Source organism: Gavialis gangeticus, unplaced genomic scaffold, assembly GCF_001723915.1.
Source record: "Gavialis gangeticus isolate Ggan-Ray unplaced genomic scaffold, GavGan_comp1, whole genome shotgun sequence".
NCBI classification, from domain to species: domain Eukaryota; kingdom Metazoa; phylum Chordata; order Crocodylia; family Gavialidae; genus Gavialis; species Gavialis gangeticus.
In genome coordinates this window covers 17,015,271-17,035,700 of record NW_017729015.1, presented here as the reverse complement: position 1 = coordinate 17,035,700, position 20,430 = coordinate 17,015,271, and the positions used below count along the sequence as shown (strand labels likewise).

The following is a 20,430-nucleotide window of genomic DNA, read 5'->3' as shown; positions in this document are numbered from 1 at the left end:
GACCTGCTTTGTAAAGAGCTTCCAAGCCAACTACGGGGAGGTTCTCTGCAAGAGCTATGGGGTTAACAGTAGTAGCCGGACTTTACAGCTGCTTAACTACCTTGATCTTAAATCCTTTTAGCTAGACCCAGGGCAGTTTTTTTTTCCATACAGACCAAGCCACAGAAGAATGCTTTACTATATGCACTTACAGAGAGAGAGAGAGAGAGAGAGAGAGAGAGAGAGAGAGAGAGAGTGTGTGTGTGTGTGCGCGCGCGCGCGCGCGTTTCAGATTTTTAAAGTATTGAGTTACTTTTAAGGCATCTCCTGGCATAGCCAGGTAGTGCCCCATTGTTTCAGAACTGCAATGTGGCCGATCTGAGGTTAAAATGTGAATTATGGGCCCAGCGAATGCACTGAATTGCTGCTTCCTAATCCTTGTCTAGATTGACTTATGGTTTCTTTAAAATATCCTTTTCTTAATGCATAAAAACATTCTACCCGTCTAAATTGTTTCCAGAGGAAGTTAGGCAAACATTAGTGGGAAGAAAATATATCGTGGGCTACAACGTCAGCCTCAAAGGAAGGAACATACCAAGATGGGTTTCCTGGCTTCCTTCTCTTTGCATGTTCCAGCATCTTTCTTTAAACTGCTCTTCTGGTCCAGTAAATTAGATTTACACGTGGGGCAGTAATCATCCAAAATGAATGGAAGTAATTGGGTCCCTAATGTGTTAAGATGGACTGTAACCCAGTACTGAAACAGAGCAGCTTGGGAGCTAATAGCATTTAGCAGTGTGAGATGCTTATTTTGTAAAGCGGATGCACTTGCTCTGCCTACCTGTCGTGTGCAGCTGCCTTGGCGTCGGGACATGGCAGCTCCGGGAAGTGAAATCAGGAGTCATGGTTATTCAAAACAGCAGCAGAAAGATGTTGCTCATTTGGAGCACGGTGCGGCCCCCAGAGTGAACCAGTCTCTTTTTAGTGAGCTGTACGGCCTTCTCAAAGCAATCCGGATCTTTGTTTTACTCCCGTCTACACTAGCTCAAAGCCCTGACTCTTCTGTAGGGCCACCAAGCACAGCTGCTTTTGGCAAAAGGGAATGTCCCTGAATTCAGCCTGGCTCTTGCTTTGTTCTAGAGCTTTGTGCTACCAGATCTTCCTTCAAATTTGAAGCCACCGGAGAGGATAGGTGCCACCTACGGACTCATCACTACCACCTCCCACATCAGTTTCCTACTGCAGATCTCCTATTCAGAATATTGATCTGGCCCAAACTTGCTTAGCCATTGAGATCATCTGACGTCAGGCTGTATTTGGCTTGAATTCAGTTATTTTCCTTCTTGGTGGTTGGGGATTTTATGCCCTTTAAATGAAGGTATATGGTGAAATGTGGACGGAAGGTAGGCAGTGCAGGGATTGCCCAGTCTCATCATCTTGCCCATCCCGTCCATCCAACTGCCTTGTTCCTCGGGAAGGCAGGAGAGCAATGAGGCTGCTGTACAGGGGGGGCAAGACCCCACCAGAAACACTGTTCTGCTCACCCTTGTTCAACAGAGACAGAGGTGGGCTACTAGGAAGATGGGAGGAATGGAGAGCTGGTTGGCCAAGGGACGACAAGAAGAGCTTGGCTAGTCCAGTCCAGCAAAATGAAGGCAGAGCAAGGGTAGGAGTGATCTCGCTGAGGGGGGCCATCGATAGTTTAGGCTGGAAATTAAAAGCTGGTTTGTAACCATCAGAGCCACCAGGGTTGGGAGCAGCTTTTTGAAGGGAGCAGCAGGAACAACAAACCCTGAGCACTCCTCAAATGGAGCTCAATAAGTTTATGAAAGGGATTGTACGGTGGGATTGCCTGGGATCCTATGGTTAGGGAGCACAAGGCAGAGTTCAGATAACTAAGTAGTGCCTAAGCAAGTGTTTAACTGTGAAAGGATGTGGAAGAAACAAAGCTAGTTTTGCTGTATTCCTTGGTGGGTAGTTGAGGGGGTGGGAGAAGTATGGGGGGGGGTGCATGCGCACATGCATACGTACATACACCCCACAGAGGCATACGTTATATCAAGAGATTTATGAAAGCAGAAGACTTCAAGTCATAAGTGTGCGTTAGTCTAGAGCAGGCGCTCCTGAGATGGTCAGATAAGCTGGATGGTTTTTTGTTTTTTCTTTCAGCCAGAGCAGAGGAAGTAATTGCATGTAGTATATGAGTGAGTTATATCAGATATAGAACAATCGCTCTGCTGGCGTGTAACAACGGACGCTGTTCACACCCTTATTTTTTCAACCCCCAAATACTCTTTGTTCCATTTTCTTCCCAGCAGCAGTCAGCTCTCATGTTTAACGCTCTTTTGGGGTGAGTTGGATTTAGAAACGAAAGAACATGTTCATAAAAGAGGTGATGAGTCGATACAGGAGTTTTAGCCCGATGCAGCTGGTGGAGGGTTATATTTGATACCCTAGACAGCAAGCCTGCTCCTTCTCTAGACACCACCACGCTCTGCCTTCAGCACCCAGTGTTAATACAGGAAGGCGGGGGAAGAGGGTTGAACACAGAACTATGTGGTCCAAGCAGGACAGAAGCTAGGAGTGAACTAAAAGTACCAGTGGGCCCAGAGACTGAAAACCCAGTTCAGTGTCCAGTCTTGCACACGTGTGTATAAGACACACATAAGCATAAAATATTAGTGTTTACACTGGCAGCACTCATGAGGGCGTAGGGCAAAGCAGTAGATTTTCTTTTTCCCCTGGGTGAGAATGTCTGCGGCAATTGTGCGAGGCTTGTAGTTTCATATGTAACACCTGTGCTGCACAGTGGTGCTGAAAAAGGAGAGCAGACCTCATGAGTGCGTTCCAGCTCCTGGCTCTCCAGAATGCGGCTCTGCGGCTGTGTGCATTATACATTGCACTCGCACATGGCCATCACACACTGCTTTGCTGTTGCCTCATTTGGGAGTGGGAGATGGAAATCACTCTCTTTAATAAGCCAGTTTCTAAAGCTGTGAATGGGGATCAGAGCATGCACTAGTGCGCAAAAGGGTCAAAAGCACCGGTGTGGTTTAGGAAGCTAAGGACTTGTCCAGCCTGGCCCGACCCACTCCAGAGCTGGGCTCCCCCCAGCAGCTGTTCTCAGCCCCGTTGGAGAATGAAGGCCAATGAGTAGCTGCCGGAGATCAGTCCAGAGCAGCCTCAGAAGCGAAATCCCAGCTTTGGAGCACATCAGTGGGCTCCAGTGGGTGGTGTTCATTAGTGCCTTCCTCAAGGCCCTCAATGATGGAGCATACAAAAGCCCTATGCCACACTGAACATCAGTGAGACCTGGAATATGATTATATGATGGGGTGTAGGGTTCATCAGCTCCCTGCGCAACCAGCTCTACTGCTCCTAGTATCAGAGCCATCTCGTGTGAATGCAGCACACCGCGTTACCCCGGTGTGCTGGAGTCACACACTCCTTGTGCCTGCCAAAACCCAGGCTCTTGAAACAGAAGAGACAGCTGCTCTCGAGAGAGAGAGAGAGAGAGAGGCTGCCGGCCGTGCATTGTCGTCAGAGCATCGCATTCACCCTGCTGCAGGACGCAAAGGGTCCCCGCAGTTATGGCCCAGCCACCCTCACTGCTGCCTCTCTGTTTATCACTGTGCCCCCCACCCCAAGGAATGGGTGAGAGCGTCTCTAGCACCGGTGTGAAAATAAAGCTGCTCTGTCACACGGGCTTAGTTGTTTTATCTGGAAAAATGCAAAGGGGCTTTGAAAGCCAGTTTGTATGGGGCTGGGCAATGAGGGGGCCATTAAGAAATGCAAATTGTAGATGCACAATGAAATAACAGTGTGCGTGGCCGGCCTGTCCTCCCCCCAACATACGTACCAGCCCGTGGGCAGAATGGTCATAACTGGGAGACAGTGACATTACTAATCAGGGCTTTGACCTCTCCGTGGCTTTTATTGAATACACATTCCACACTTCCCCAATCTCCCATCCAAAACATTGACATTTCCGCTGATAGATTGGGTCAGATTTTGGAGTAGTCGGGGACTCGAGTCAAGCTTACAATGGTTAAATTCTTACATCTAAATGGGCTTATTCAGTTAGTGCAGCAGCTGGTGTGATTTCAAGAAGAAAATAAACATTTCCTTCAAATATTTTGATTGGCAACTGGACAACTGAAATACTCAAGCTCAAATTGCCAGGGTCTAAGCAGCAAATGGGGTGGACAGCTAGAAAGCAAGGCAAACTGTAGTAAACGTGCAGATGAAAAGCTATAAACTGAATGTGTGTTTTCAGTGCAGTGGAGAGAGAGAGACAGAGTGTGAGCAACAATGAGACACGGTTTAAAGCTATTGCTGATTCCAGTTTCAAATGCCAAGAAGGGCTGGTGACTGAACTGGGATACAAGGTACTAACCCCCGAGTTCCAGGCATTGGGTGAGCTGGTTGTGCGGGGGCATGCTCGCTCTGGATTGCCCTTTGATAGCGTGGTTAATGTGACAGAAGGTTCCTTTGCTGTCGAAATAGGTGGTTATGGAACACATTAATGAAGCTGTTTTATTTGGACCGTGGCGAGGCTGTTCTGTTTCAGAGCCTCAGGGTGACTCTCTGGCCTGTAACAGGAGGCGGCTACAGCTCACACAAGGTGACGTGTGTTCCAGATTTCAGGCAAGGACACGCATGTCCAACAAATGCGCGGAGAACAGTGCTGGCTGGTAGAGCAATGCCAGATGCATGGCACGTGCTGCGCACAGCTTCAGGCTGTCAGGCGGCTGGTGCTTTTGCCACCAGCAGTTGGCTGAAGGGTGCAAAAACCAGTGCCTCAGTATAGTTTGCCTACAGACCCTGATCAGGGCCCCATTGTGCACAGCACTGTAGATAACCGACATGACAACTGAAACAACCTGCCCATCTGCCCCAGAGCATTTCCAGTGCACACAGCTGGGATTGACAGTGGGTGGGAGAGGGAGGGTCCTCTACACTCCCCATTTTGCAGAAGGACAGTTGAGGCAGAGGTAGAGGACGTGGCTTGCTCGCAAAGCCAAAGGGTGATGTGAGCAAAGTTGGGAATGCATCTGGCTCTCCTGGGTTCCACGCCGGGGCGGGAGCCACAAGAACCCAGCGGTTGGCTCTCTTCACAAACCCAGTGGCAGGAAGAGCAGACATATTCCAGGGGCTGACTGTGTTGCAGGGGGCTGCTCTCTAGGGGGCTAGTCAGAGGCCTGCTCCAGCGGGTATTGTTGTTCCAGCCGCTGTGGAAGAACAGCACCACTGCAGCCAGTGCACTTTTGCCAGCTTCCCTGCCGCCTCGTGGCCAGGTGCTGTCACAGCGCCCACTGCAGCAAGGCAGGCCGGCAGCTCCAGGGAGCTGGTGTCTGCTGCAGAGCCCGGCCTCATTTACATGGCTGAACAAACTGTTCTCAGTCCTGCTGTGTGCATGTGCCATGTGCCCACACCTATGCTGTAGCTGACCTATTTTCCACACCCACCTTTGGCCAGCCTAACTCCCTGTCTGTGCTAGAGGCTATTACACAGGTGCTGCAGTGGTGACGGACTAGTCATGACCTGGCCATTCTTGCTGGGCTGTAGATTTTGGGTGTGGAGCATTATGTACGCATCCACACACACACACACACCTCTCATTCAGTTCTCCTAAGCATGGCTCTCATGGCAGGTCCACAGTGCGCTGAGTGCAAGGTTAAAAAGCTGGAATTTTTAAGACCCGGAAGATAAATGCCTTTCATCTCTGGGAACCTGGGTATAAACCCCCTCAGTGCTGTACGCTGTGCTAAGCATGTGCACGGGCGCTGGAGTGCAACATGCACCCATGTGGCCACGAGACCCAGGCTCGCTGCAAGGCAGCGTGGTGCAGGCTCTGGGCCTGCATACTGCCTGCTCCTGAGGACTGAGGGTTACCCCGTGGGTGTTCCAGTCCCCAGACCAACACTGTGGTGATTAATGATGATCACTGAGCGGTTGTTATACAAACCAAGAGCAGTTATAAATAGAGCTAACGCTGTGATTCAGCACATTAGGAAACCTGCAGTCTGTTACTCCCCGCTCCCTGGCCCCTCCGCGCCTCCCCCACCCTCACTGTTGGGACAGAATCTGCATGGGGATGCGTCTCACTTCAGCTGCATTTCAGCACTGGGATGCATCTCTGCAGATGGATGTCTGAGGTGTGCGTGCACGTGTGTTGCAGGAAGTCTGCATTTCATATGCTATAATTGAGGTTGAGTGTAATGAGAATCAACCCCTGATGTAAAATAAATGGAAATACTTAGCACTAATGGGCATGTGTTATGCTAGAGAGGTTGGCATCCTGGTTCCATTTCATCCCTGGCTCTACTCCATTGCATCTGGCTCATGATCCAGGTACCACTGGATTTTGTGAGACGTAAGACCTGGCTTTAATACCATCTCTGCCTATAGCAGGAGTTTCCCTAGACCCATCTTATGTCACTTTGCCCAGAGCTGCGTGCACACAGCCTATAACTAACACTTTCATACTGTTGCCTCTAAATTAGTAGCAAGTGCTGATTGCCAAGTGTTGCAAGTACAGACTAATAAAACGTAGCCTTTAAAAAATCCTTTGAGGGTGTTATAGAGGAAGAGGGAAATGTGCCCTGAGCACTTACGCTTCATTTCAATTTGGATTTTTATGGAATATTATTTATGGGCATATGAAACATAACGAAGGAAAGTCATTCCTGTTCGGCTTCGCTCTCAATCTGTCCCTGCTCACTACTTCATTCTCAGTAGCCACCTCCGGGATCCAGGAGGGCCTGAATTCTTAGCAACGGCCTAATGTGGAGAGAGAGGCAGCCAAGTCAGAGGCTGCTTTTGTCAGAACGTGACGGAATAATCCAAGTACTGCAGACAGATTGCCTGCGGGGTGAGATGTGCTTCAGCAGGAGGCAATCATCCTCTCAGCACTGCATCCAGCGGGGCCTTTTAGGTAGAAGTATCATTGTGGTGTGGACTCGTGGAGCAGGGTGGCGAGACCTCCAGCCACCCCAGAGGCTGCAGGAAACATTGCTTGGTGCTCGCTCCTCTTGGTCTTCACGAGGGGACATTATGTGACCACCTCTTGCGGTGCTGTAAAATGGGGCTCATTTGATCACTTGTGAGCCTGAGCTCACCGTGCTCCTCCAGGCAGCACGAGGGCATGAGCCACTCTAAGGAGTGTTGCACCTTCCAGCAAGAGCAATCAGATCCCAGGGCCCTGAATCTCCACCTGCAGTCAGTCACACTGCAACAGGGTGCTCATCTTCACATCCTGTCCTAAACTGCCATGTTGAGCTGCTGCATGTCACTATTCTCTGTCCCACCGTTCGATACTCATCAAGCACCCAATGTCCTAGAAGAGCCAAACTCTTTTCCATCAACACCCAGCAGGCTGGGCTCCAAATCAAACCCTAAGCCCAACTCCTCCTGCCCCCAGCTGGGAAGCGGGGCTGATCCAATCCCCACTCTGAAGAGTCAAGCTGTAGCAGGCCCTCACCGGTCAGAGCGCTCTCCTGGGATGGTTCAGAGCAGGGACTTGAAATTAGGCCTCCTGTTTCTCAGGGAGGTGCCCCACCTGCCAGGCTTCAGGGTGCGCTGTGGGGAAGAGGGGGCTGTCTCTCACTGTGCCACTTGGCATAAAGAACTACAATAGCTGGAGCAGGGACTTGAACCAGATGCCATCCCCTCCCGTGTGACTGCAGGAGGAGATGCCCTCCGGTCCTTGCTGCGGTGTGCACGAGGGGGATTGACTGGCTTAGATGCCTCACTCCAGAAGACGGTTGCAAAACTTGAGCACTTGGACATAGACACCTCCTTCTCTCTCCCGAAGGCAAGGGGCACAAAAGAGCGCCTGCAGCTCGGAGGCGCAAATGCTACAGCACACCAGAGGCCTTGCCACATCTTTACCATTTACTAGTTCAAAATCCATCATATTTATTGGCCTCCTTTCTCTTGGCTTGTCTAAGCCCATTCAAAATCTGGATAATATGACTGACAAAAGGGGCCTAAGAGTCTTTCTGGCTAGACTGACTTCCATAGGGATGAATGGGCTTTTATTTGTTAACTCCACAGGTCATAAATCTTCTTAATGTGCCAGGGACCCCAACAGAACAGAATCTCTCTCCGAGAAAGCACCTTGGTCATTTCAGAGCTTGCGCTGTATCACGGAGTCAAAGGAGCCAAGCTTCCTAGGGCACTGGCACCCCAGTTAGAGCAGGGTGGCTGGACTGCCACGCTTCAGGCCCGAGACCTCGGGAGGAATGAAAGGAAAGGCATTAACAACACCGTGTGCCTGTCTGGGGCTTTTCACCCACAGCCCTCAAAGCAACTTCAAATACTGGATGTGTCCGTGTTTCCGCTCGCTGAAGTGTAGCCCAAAGCAGCAAAGGGCACAGCCCTCAGTGCTGTGGGAGCCCAATTTCCAGTTTCCCCAAGTGACTGAGCTGGGGCCAAATTAAGAGCTGGAGTAATGGTGGTGCAAGTCCGCTGAGAGCAGCATTGCAGCGCTAGCAAGCTGGTGAGCTCACCCTGGAGTCCCAGCTCTGCCCAGCCCGGCCTCTAGCGCACACGAGAGCCAAGGGCAGGCTGCTCCCCCGGGCCGTTCCCCTCTCTGCCTGCAAGCCCAGGGACGCAGAGCTAGAAGGTCTTGCCCATGATCTCTGCAGACTGACCCCATCCTCACTAGAGCCACCATGTTGCTGGCCCAGCTGCAGCCTCCATGGCAGTGTCACGATTATGACCCAAGCCAGGAGCGGGAGGTGGGCTGCAGTTCAGGGGGAGATGCTGAGGCAAAGAGGATGTGGGTTTTGCAGTGAATCATCCCCTAGGGCAGTGTGGACTTGTTATTTGTCCGTCCCCCATCCCTCCCACCACCACAAACACACACACACACACACACACACACACGTGCGCGCGCGCTTGCCAAAATCTGGGAGGAAACACCACGGATCTCATGCAGCAGAGAAGGCGGCTGTGTAAAAGCCTGCTAACAGGGTCTGCAAGGGTGCACAGAGGTGACAGGGAGCTCCAGCCCATCCCCTCGCCCTCCCCAGGACAGGGGGCTTCCCCTGCATCCAAGGAAACCGGCCAGGATGCCATGCTGGCTCAGCCTCCCCTGTCTCCACCCGAGCTCTGGTCAGGACAGTCTTTTCATCCCCTCCGAGGAGAGCGCAGCAAGGATGCTGCAGCTTGTAGCTTGGGAGCTTTCAGCTGTGTGTTTATCAGCTCCATCCCCTGATGCTATCACACAAACAGGCCACCCACAAGAAGCTTGGTCTAGACTCCAGCTTTCCCTCCGCGTCTCTGGGCGTGTATGTGTATACGCCAGGGCCGACTGACTGGCTAGCTCCAGGACTGGCTGTCTGGGGGCCTGGGCCCTTTTATTTACTACACAGCTCACATAACAGCTAAACATTTTTCCTGTGTTTATAGGGTTTGGGGGTTTTTTTTGTTTTGCCAGTTGCAAAAATTGCTAGAGAAATAAGCTTAGCCCCTCTCCTTTTTGGACAGGAAACAACAGCTTTCAGGGGAGGAGCCAAGCTAATGTATGAAAGGACCTCTGGATTTCTTATTTAACTTCCACAAGCCCTGGCACAGGAGGTGCCTCCTGCTGCACATTTCATTTCACGGGTGGAGGCAGAGGCTGTTGAGCCAGCCGCGCTGCGCAGTGCTGGCGGCTCGACAGAGTAGGAGTCGGCGGGGAAGGGGTCAGCCTCTCTGGGGTCCTGGGCTGGTCATGAGGAACGCTGCGATCCTCTTGCCATTCAGAAAGGTTGTCTCTGGGCTTCACCAGGAGCAAGGGCGAGAATCCAAGCAGCTTTGGGGCCCCTTCACACACATCCATTTAGCAAACAGCACATCAAAGTCAGGGCAGGTGGGACGGAGGCACATAGACCAGCGTGGCCTTTGCAGAGAACACATCGCCCTTGCAGGAGTAGAGCCGTGGGGCACATCTGCTCCATCCCAGGACTGTGCGAGGGAGCTCCAGAGGGCAGCAGGGCCCATCAGCTCTGTGCCTGAAGGGATGCTGTGGAGCCAGCCTTAGGCAGTGCTGCCTGGGCACCAGCAAGCTCCCAGGATCAGGCAAGCTTAGTGGAGTGCCCAGTGCTGCACGGAGAGCAGCTACGTCACCTCCTCCTGGGGCGGGGGCTGGGGTGCGCTCCCCTGCTTACATTTAGCACCGTCCCCGACCAAGCTGCACCCATCTGCCTCAGTCTGTTTTGCAGGGCAGCAAGAAAAGCCCAAATCATTAAACGTTCCTTTTTTCTTCTTTCCACCGCACAGGCCCGTCGGACCTGAGCCCCTTCCCGGACCCCCGCCAGTTCGACCGCTCCTTCTCCACGCTGCCTGCCCTCGCCGAAGGCAGGTTTTCGGACCCCCGGATGCATTACCCTGGTGCAATGTCGGCTGCCTTCCCCTACACCGCCACACCGTCAGCCACAGGGATTGGTGGCATCAGCATGGCCAGCATGCCCACCACGACCCGCTTCCACCACACCTATCTGCCTCCGCCCTACCCCGGCTCCACCCAGAACCAAAGTGGACCTTTCCAAACCAACCCGTCTCCTTACCATTTGTACTATGGCACCTCATCCGGATCGTACCAGTTCTCCATGGTGGCAGGGGGCGAGCGCTCACCCACGAGGATGCTCTCCTCTTGCACAAGTGCCTCAGCAGGTAACAACTTAATGAATCCCAACCTGGCCAATCAGAACGATGGAGTGGATGCGGATGGTAGTCATAGTAACTCACCTACGACCATGACGACCACCGGGAGAATGGATGAGTCTGTCTGGAGGCCCTACTAGGCAGCACTAAACAAGACACGTGTAGCTTTAAATAAATAAAACGCCCATGATTAGATTGCTCCCATTGATAGCAAAAAGAGCAAAACACCACCTAGGATGGGAACAGATAAGCCAAAGCCTCCCAAACCAAAAGCAAGCCAAAATCCAAGCATAGACAGATACTGAGCAAAGATGGACCTAGCTGCATTTCAGAACAAATGCCCACAAGGTTTGAATGTGTTGCTCTGTGTGGTTCCTTTCAAATGTGTGGACTGTATATAGAAGTGTGTGGAAGCAGCTGCATGTTGACTGCAGAGTTACATCTCTGTTCAGAATGCATGTCGATCATCTCATTCATAACCAAAAAAACCCCCAAGAAAAGCAACTGTCCTCCTGCACAACAGTAGGTGTTAGAGCTAGGGGAAAAGACCCCAGAAGCCAGTCAGTTGGTCTCCCTCTCATACTCCCTGCAAATGCAGGAAGAACAAAAAGTCTTAGTATTGCCATCTTCCCCAACCCTCCTTGAACAAGGGCCTCTGACCACCAGAGAACCCCAGAGCACTGCCTGAGGGTCACCGAGATGCACGTGTCTCCCAAGACGTGCACCGGAGAGTCCCATTGACAGCAAGACAAGCACGCCGATCTCTCTAGCAGGTGCAGTTGAGGTTCTGAAGAGCGTTGCTAGCGGGTGGGCAGGTATCAGCCATGCGAACAAGTGCTGTGACATGATTTTGAAAGAGGTTGTATTGTAATTTTGTTGTTTTTTTTTTTTTTTCAAACAGTAACATGGCCGAGCCCGTGCCTGACAGCCCTACTCTGTATGTTTACATGAGATGTATTTTTTTTTTTTTTAAATGTGATGCGTTATTCTTGCCTCCTGGCCTAGATATTAAGTTTCTTCCCCTTCCTAGTTAGTCTTCTTGATGATGGTGTCTAAGAAGAATGCATTTGGGACATTCCAGTGTGTGACGTGCACTTACAAATGTATTAGCTGCAAAGGGACTCCAAAGCCTTTGGGATACATGACAGCCAAGCTCGAGGCTCAGCCTTGCCTTCGAGTGGTGTACGTGCAGCTGTGGCAATGCTTCCTATTTATTTCATGGCTCTCCCCCGCATTTTCACCCTGAGTGAAGCAATGCATGATGGATTTGTTCTTAATCAAGAGCTGATGGCCGTCAGCTGATACTGAAAGTACTGCCTGAGATTTGTGCAACCCCTCATGTCTAATATACCCATCCTGTGGGGCTTAGCCTACTGAAACAACATTATATGGCCCTTCTCTCCTCAAAGTGCTTTGCACACTGCAAATGGTGAATTAGGCCACAGTTATCCCCAGTTGGCAGACAGATAATTTGAGATAGGGATACAGCCAGCAGCATGGACAGACTAGAAACAGGAGAGGCATCCCTTAGCTGTGTAGCCTTCTCAGATACATTAGTCATAATGTGCACACACATCTTTAGGATTATTATAGCCATGTGTATTTAACAAAATGCATGGCTAATGATAGATAAGCAACCACCTGTCCAGTTAATCAGGGAGAGCTTCGCAAACTAAGGTTGTTCTCTCTCTCCCCCCCACATAGGATATTCACAGACTCAGAAAATGAGGGTTGGAAACGACCCCAGGAAGTCACATCTAGTCCAACCCCCTGCTCAAAGCAGGACCAGCCCCAGCTAGATCATCCCAGCCAAGGCTTTGTGTAGCTAGGTCTTCAAAACCTCCAAGGATGGAGAGTCCACCACCTCTCTGGGTGACCTGTTCCAGTGCTTCACCACCCTCCTGGTGTGAAAGTTTTTCCTAATATCCAAACTAAAACTTCCCTTATTGCAACTTGAGCCCATTGCTCCTTGTTCTGTCATCTGCCACCGCTGAGAACAGCCCAGCTCCATCCTCTTTGAACCCCACTGTAGGACGCTGAAGGCTGCTATTTAGTCTCCTCTCAGCCTTCTCTTCTCCAGACTTAAAAAACCCAGTGCCCTCAACCTCGCCTCATAAGTCACACATCCCAGCCCCCAAACATTTTTGTTGCCCTCCACTGGACTCTCTCCAGTTTGTCTACATCTTTTCTGTTGTGGGGGATAAGGGGAGCAACACTGGACACAGAACTCCAGATGTGGCCTCACCAGTGCCGAACAGAGGGAAAGAATCACTTCCCTTGACCTACTGGCAACACGCCTACCAATGCAGCCCAGGATGCCATTAGCCTTCTTGGGAACAAGGGCACACTGCTGGCTCATATGCAGCTTCTTGTCCACTGTTTCCCCCAGGTCCTTTTCTGCAGAGCTGCTGCTTAGCCAGTCAGTCCTCAGGCTGCAGCAATGCATGGGATTGTTCTGTCCTAAGGAACAACTGGGACGTAACTCAGTGCAATTTCTGCAGGTTGAATTTCAGGGAGGGTAGGAAGTCTTAAATCCATTCATCTCCTTTCAAAATCCCAGGCTAAGCACATGGCTACAGCAGTGATGGTTGACTCAGCTGGTATCTTTTTAGCAATCAATTGACATACAATGCATAATAATTGCACTACCACTTAAATACTGGATCAAGACATCAAATCTTAAGTACCTGGATTTAGTTGTTAAGCTGCAATGACCACTCTCAAGTTTAAAAGCTGCAAACTCAACTTGCTTTAGCAACAGCGAGCACATGCCTATTGAGTGACATCTGTCAGCCATATAAACTGGACGATGGCAGCCTGTGTTTTGATGCATTTAAGTTTATCGGACAATATTTCCACTGACTGAAAGCACAAAGAAAATAAGGAATTTTTAATACCATTTTAATTTAAGACTGTTCATGGTGTATAAAAAAGCAATGACAACTATGTTCTTTATGACAATGTTATGTGAAGGTGTAAATACACACACCTCCATTTTATGCAACTGGTCGCAAGACTGGCTAAAATAATTTGCTTTGCACTATAATTTGCTTTTTAAAAAAAATGCACAATTGCTTGTACAGTAAAACCTTTGGCTTACAGAATATTTAACTGTAAAATCTAATTTTTGGTTTTATTTGTTATAATAATATAATTCTTAAATGTGTTGAAGGATCCGATTCTTAATAATGCTTCTTATACGTGTGTGTGCAAGGTAAAAGCAACAACAGAATAAGGAGATGAGAACAAAGGTCTTTCTGTACATAAAGGCAGCAAAGTTTATTTGATTTTTTTTTTATGGAGTCTTATGATGGACATTAAAAAAATGCTAGTAATACCAAATAATGTGGTTATTTGTATAATATACCAGCCCTACTTGAAGGTAACTCCCTATATTTAATATGTAGCCCATCTTTTTACCTGTAGCACTTGTAACGGTGGGGGTCTGCTCTTACTGAAGGCATTGACAAAGTTTCCTCCAGGGATGGCTTTGCCCCACTTGACTTCAGTGAAAGCAGAATCAGGCCCCCTTTATCACCCCATCTCATAAATAGGTGAACTTGAGTTTGTAACAAGCCATACCAACATGGTCAGTTCTGCTTTTCTATTATAAATGTTGATGTTCTTATCAAATGTACGTGATTATATTGTCAAACATACATGTAATCATTTTAATGACTTTCCATGTGGAATAATAAATGTACGGCTACAAGTCTACAGAGTGCCTTGTGCCTGTTCGGTTTCCTCCCTCGACTCACGAGGCAGAGGAGAAGTTCATGGAGAGGAAAAAGAAAAGGAATCCATCACAGTGCTGCACCCTTCCGCCGCACTTACAGATCTCCAGGGAGCTCGCAGACAGGAGCCTGTCCCCACACAGTCATTTCCACTGGCTTTAGGGCAGCCTCACTGATCTATGCTGGTGGACACCTAGCCCTCTAAGGGATTTAAAGTCTGGACAGTCAGTGAGGGGAAGCTGAGTTACTCCTACCTATAGACAGAGAAAACAAGGCAGAGTCTGTGCCTGCTGATTTCCCATTGCAGAGAAGGGGGCTCATCACAGTCCAGCAGCAAACTTCAAACTGCCACCACCACACATGCGTGTGAACACATACATACACACACTTCATTTTAAAAATCTCTTTTAGTGTGTAACCCAGCAGTACTCCAAGAGGTACCCCCTCTCCAATTGAAGGGATCAAAGCAGGTGCACAAGCACTGTGGGAGGTGTAGGGACTCTCCTCCCCCTATAGAGCAGAGCCAGACCACCAATGGGGACTTAACCATATACCTTTGAATACTGGGAACATTAACAGGCATAAATCAGAGGGTCTGGCAGACACTACAATGCCCCAAGGGGGCAGGATTCAACAAAGGTTAGACACTTACAATCATTGACAAAAAACAGGGTTAACAAAATATAAAACTCAGAGAGCAGAACAAACAATACAGGTTGGTGAAATATAAAAAAAGGCACAAAATGCAAAATGTCAAATGCCAAGGAAATATAGGGCCTTGATACCTGGGAGGGGGAGAAAGGGGGGAAAACACAATGGCCCCTTTCCACTGCAAGAAGATTTGCTTCTTGTTAGCTCACTCACCCCAAGTCACCTCAGCTGGGACTTGCACCCAGATCTCCCCCGTGGTAGGCACGAGCGCTGCCACAGCCACCGCTGGGGGCACTGCTCCAGGCTGTGAGGGGTCTCGACCTTCCCGGAGCCCTGCCTCACGTCGCGCTGCCTGGCCTCTCATTGGAGGAGCTGGGAAGCAGGGCTGGGAACCCCTCAGGTCGCTGCTCTGATCCTTGCTGGAGCCGGGGAGCCTCTCCTGCTGGCTGCAGCCTCTCCCAGGGGATCCTGGAGCCCAGCGGGAGCCTCTCCTGCCGGCCAATCAGGGGACATGGGGAGCGAGTCTCTGGGGCCCGACTGGTGCAGAAAGGGAATCCCAAGTCCTCCAATCATCTTTTACCCCTTCAAAACCCCTGGGCGAAATCATTACCAGATTGGTGCAGAAAGGGAATCCCAAGTCCTCCAACCATCTTTTGCCCTTTCAAAACCCCTGGGCCAGGTCACTGCCAGCCAGCCCGTCACAAGTGGAACAAGTGCAAAGAGCACGTGCAGGCCAGGCTGGAGTGAGAGATCCTGGCTTCACACCGCTGTAGCACTGGCAGCACAGCCTTGGTTAACCCCCCAGAGAAGAGAATCAGACCCAAGGGAATGGAAGTGCTGTGAACTGCAGTGTTGAAACCACCCCCCTCTCTCTCACTCCACTCCAAAAACACCTGAAAGAAGCATGGGGAGGAGGGAGGCACTGTGCCACCAGTAAAGCAGATTAAGCCACCACTGATACTGAGACACAGGGACTAAACACATGACATTTACATCAGTTTTGTCCATAGATGGGATCCAGAGTGGACAGACAAACATCCCTTCTGGGGTAGCTGAGCACCATAGCTTGCCATTTTGAGAGGGGACGGATCAGGACATAACCCATTTGCCTTGAGTCTGGGCTAAGCTACAGACACACAAGAGCTACACTGTGCACTGGTGGAGTTTTACCCTCAGTTTTCCCCAGGGTAAATGCACCAGATTCACATGAGCTACGCCAAAGTAAGGCTGTCTACTGTGGGTCTGTGCCTTCCTACACCGGCATAGAGGCTGATAACACTGCTTTCACCACATTGTCTGCCCAGGCCCAAAGTCAAGGATTTCACCTGAAACAATTTTTTAAGCGACACTAACCGCATCCCACTGCCAAGAAAATTCACCGTGGAAATGCCGAGATGCATAATATGACAAGAGAGTTCAGGATGTGCCTGTTCTGCAGGCTTGGTTAGCTGAGACCAGTGGTTCTCAACCTTTTTAGACATAAGGCCCAGCTCGGAAAATGCCAGATCTTAGTTTTTACTTGTTTTTGACTATTAGCAAACAGTTCAACCACCACCACAGGTTTCTGACACCAAGGAATCCCATTTCAAATCTCTGGCCTTAATCTCATGAATCATATGTGGATGTTTGCATGCTTTACAGTGCAGCATCCTTAAAGGACCTCACGCAGGCTGAGAATCACTGGCTTAGCCCTACCCAAGTTTGCTTTCTATTAGCTGGCTCAGGCACCACCAGCAGGCAAGCTCAGCTCCATGGCAGCATGTCCCGAGAAGTGGGGCGCATTAGCCTGCACTGACAAACCACTGCTACTGGCACCTGAACCAGGTTGAAGCTGGCTTGGCCTCTCTGCCATGCCATAGTCACTGTGTCCCACCACATGCTTGGCTTTGACCACTGCCTTAGTAGAGTCCTGATTTAACAGACTTGCAGGCCTCTGTATTTTCATAACCCTCCCACGGAAAAAGCAGCTCAGGAAATTCCACTGCACGTTCCTAGTACACCTGCATGGGGCCGCAGTTGCCATCTGGGATACCCCAATGTATATCCAGAGCTGCTTTTCTAAAAATCAAGCTTTATTCTGGACTCGCACCAGAACTTGACCTGTTGCTTCATTATTCCTTATACCTCTTTAGTGAAGGCAGGCAGCCTGATCCCTGCTTTATAAGTGGGGAATGGGAGGCAGAAAGAGACCAGTATAGATCCTAATCAAATCACTGGAAAGACTCCTGTGGCTACCAGTAAAACCTGCATCAGCCCCATGAGTCCAGATCCTCCAACATGCTTGGTGCCTAAGACCCAGTTCTGCCCACAAACTTTTAAGGGTCTGGGCCAGGCTGTACTATCAGATGCAAACCTAGGGCGAACGGAGGTTAGACACTTGCCTACAGGCCTCCAACACTGTGTCTGAGACAACACCTGGGAGGATGCCAGGTGCTGAAGTGCCAAGAATCCTATTTCCCAATAGATCGCTGTAACCACCGCTTCACTCTCCCAATGAACAAGAGCTAAGGCCAACTCCTCTACAAGGTACACACCACCCAGAGGATCTGGCCCTAGCTCCCTAAGCACTTATTGCTTCCCTCCTGAAGAGCTGAGAACTATAAACACAGTTAAAGCTGAAAAGCAAAAGACACAGACTGCAGCAGCAACTGCAAGACTAAAGGCTCCCAAAGCCCAAAGACACCTGCTGCAAACAATACATTACTGGCAGTACAACAATGCCCAAAGGCTCGGATGCGAGGACAGTGCTGGGCACTGTACAAACATGCATTCAAAGGTCAGTCTCCGCCCCAGAAAGTTAAAGATCTAGAACAAACCAAGGTGCGAAGCCTTTAAGTGTGTTGACGCTGAGTAATGATTTAGGCGCACCTTTGCAAATTAGAGCAGGACTTCAGCCCATGGCTGCATTTAGAAAAGAAAAAAAAGAAAAACCACAATAAGATGCTGATATGGGTGAGAACTCAGCTTTGCAGCCTCGGCCGCCGGAAACGTGTTTCAAGTGAAGCCGTAGACAGAACCGCCTTCTTTTCACAGCTGCTGGGAGAGGAAACGCCCCGAGGCGCAGCTAAGACCTGCAGGAACTTTCCATTCCAAATTGATCGGAACGATTCACAGCCTCATTTCAAGCAGTAGCAACATCAACTGAAAAAAAACAAAAAAACCACCCCAGAATGAGAGGCCTTCTTCTGCAGAGTAATGTTTCTTACCCAGAAATAAAGCTAATATCCAAGGGGAAGTGGGAGGAAAGGCTCCCTGGGGAAGGATCTTTGCAGAGCTGAGCTTGTTGCTCTTAACCCTGGAATAGGCTTTGTGCAGCTGCAGTAGCTGACACCAACAGTCCCGGAGGCGTTACCTGATGCGAAGTGGGAACTGCAAGGCAGCTGGGCTGCCCCGTGTCTAGTGACACTATTTGGAAGGACCCTGTGCTAAGCCGTCCATTCTGTGCAAGCGAATGGCAGAGCTCTCAAAGAACCAGGGCAACAGAGCTGCCACATGGACACGGGCACAGCAAGGCCTGTAAAGGTCTCGACTGCCAGTCTTGCTGAAAGTGGGCTATAACGACCTGGTTGCAGTGCTGCGCTAACGGGGATGTATGGCTCCTGACAGCTCCGCTAACTTAGGCTTCCCCAAGGCACAGCTTTGTGCTCCAGCTTTTGTGCCTGTCTCCAGTCACAGGCACTGCCTACTTTAACCTGCTCAGGCATGAAGAACCCCAAAACCAGAGAGTTGAGGGCAAAGCGGGGAGAGGGAGGAGTGACATTCATTGCCAAATGGCTTTGGTGTGAATGGAGCCCATGCAAACCTCACCCCACTTTGCCCATGTGCATCTGAAAGGACGCAGGGCTGTGCCCCGCGCTACGGCAGGGAGCTGCTGCCGAAACTGATTCCCACATGCATTAGGAGCCATGTAATTCCGCCGCGGGGATGTCCTGCTGTAAAAGATGGCTTTGAATACTGCCTATTTAGGAGCTAAATGGTGGAAAACATTTAAAAGTTCATTAGGCGTCTGGGAAAGTGTTATGTTACACGTCATTCACATCCACTTACACAGCCGGACTTCACGCCTTGGGGGATATTTGTTTTTCTACTTGATTCTCAGATAAGCCTAAAGAGTTTCTTAGGTTCTCACAGGCTTTCAAAACAAGAGGCGGCCTGTGCCAGAGCAAGCTTGGCATTTGCCTCTGAGAGAGGAACGCCAGGCACTTTGAACTAGATCACTAGGGCCGTGCTCACATCAGATCTCAGCAGCTTGGCAGGCTGGGGCTGAGTCAGTGTTTGGGAGGACAGAGCAACTGTGTGGGGGTGGCGGGGAACTGCAAGGTGGCACCGCTCATGCCTGAGTCGGCCTCGTGCCAGAGCAGGGAGACCTCTGTAGCTGGAGGCAGCAGCTCCTGCTGGAGGGCACAAAGCTGAGGATCTGGTGGCTTGTAGCTATTGGAGAAGAGCATTTTGGGGGCAACTATACAATGCTAGCATTTCAGCAGCACCCACAGGCCCCACTGAGATCAGGTGGGGATAAGGTGAAGAGCTGAGTCTGGGGGTTTGGACCTCAGAACACCAACCTGCGTGCGGGGGGGCTCAATGGTATCAATCGCACAGGCTGGAAGAGCCGTGCACGGGCACTTCGCACTGACCACACCATAGGCAGACCAGTCCCAGCCCTGGGGGCTCAGTGAGTGCTGTCCTCATCAGCATCTCTCCGAGTGGACTTTTAAAGACTTTTCAACCACTTTCCTTTTCACTCCCTTGAAAACCAATGAGCCCCTTGCAGCAGGGAGTAAGCAGTATGTAAAAAAAGGAGGCTTTGAAAGGCTGTAAAAGGAGAGGTTTGAAGAGGCTGGACAAGACACATGTAAGCCTAAGACTGGGGGCTGAAGCCAAACAGGGGTGAACTGTACCAGAAATCTGCTTGCTGTAAGCTAAAGAAGCCTGAGAGCACGATTTCTGCGCACCCTCTCTCCCATCACCCCAAAATTTTCATCCAACCCAAAACCAAATGTTTTGGTTTGGTTTTCAGGTGATTTAACCCTTTCTTTTAAATCACATCCATTTTTAAACTAACACTGATATTTTGACAAGTTGAAAAGTTGCATCTGTTAAAGCAGAATGCTTCACTTCACCACTTTTTTTTTTTTGTCCTGAGGTTTCCAAAAAATTCTCTCCGTTTTTTTCAGCCAAAACTATTTGCTAAATTTGCCCTGAATTCATGGATATGGTAGTTTAGTTCCCCCCAAAACTGCTTGCCACTGAATTTATTCTTCATTGAAAATAATTCTCCCCAGGTCTATTTAGGGCATCTGTAGAGAGAGCCCTTTCCTCAAGAGGAATCTACAGCAGGATCCTGCACCCTAGACAGAGGCTCAGGACCCCACTCAGCTTTTTCTGGGGATATGAGATATGCCTGATATCGTCA

The 20,430-nt window shown here is 50.0% G+C and overlaps 1 protein-coding gene across 1 annotated transcript in view; it reads left to right on the top strand.

Annotated features, from left to right (window-relative positions):
• Window positions 1-11,525, top strand: part of RUNX3 (runt related transcription factor 3) — a 62,079-nt gene extending 50,554 nt beyond the window's left edge. The window contains exon 5 of the mRNA XM_019512078.1: window positions 10,249-11,525. Coding sequence (XP_019367623.1) covers window positions 10,249-10,772 — 524 coding nt within the window. The 3' untranslated portion in view covers window positions 10,773-11,525. The remainder of the gene's footprint in view (window positions 1-10,248) is intronic.
• The last annotated feature ends 8,905 nt before the right edge of the window (window positions 11,526-20,430 follow it).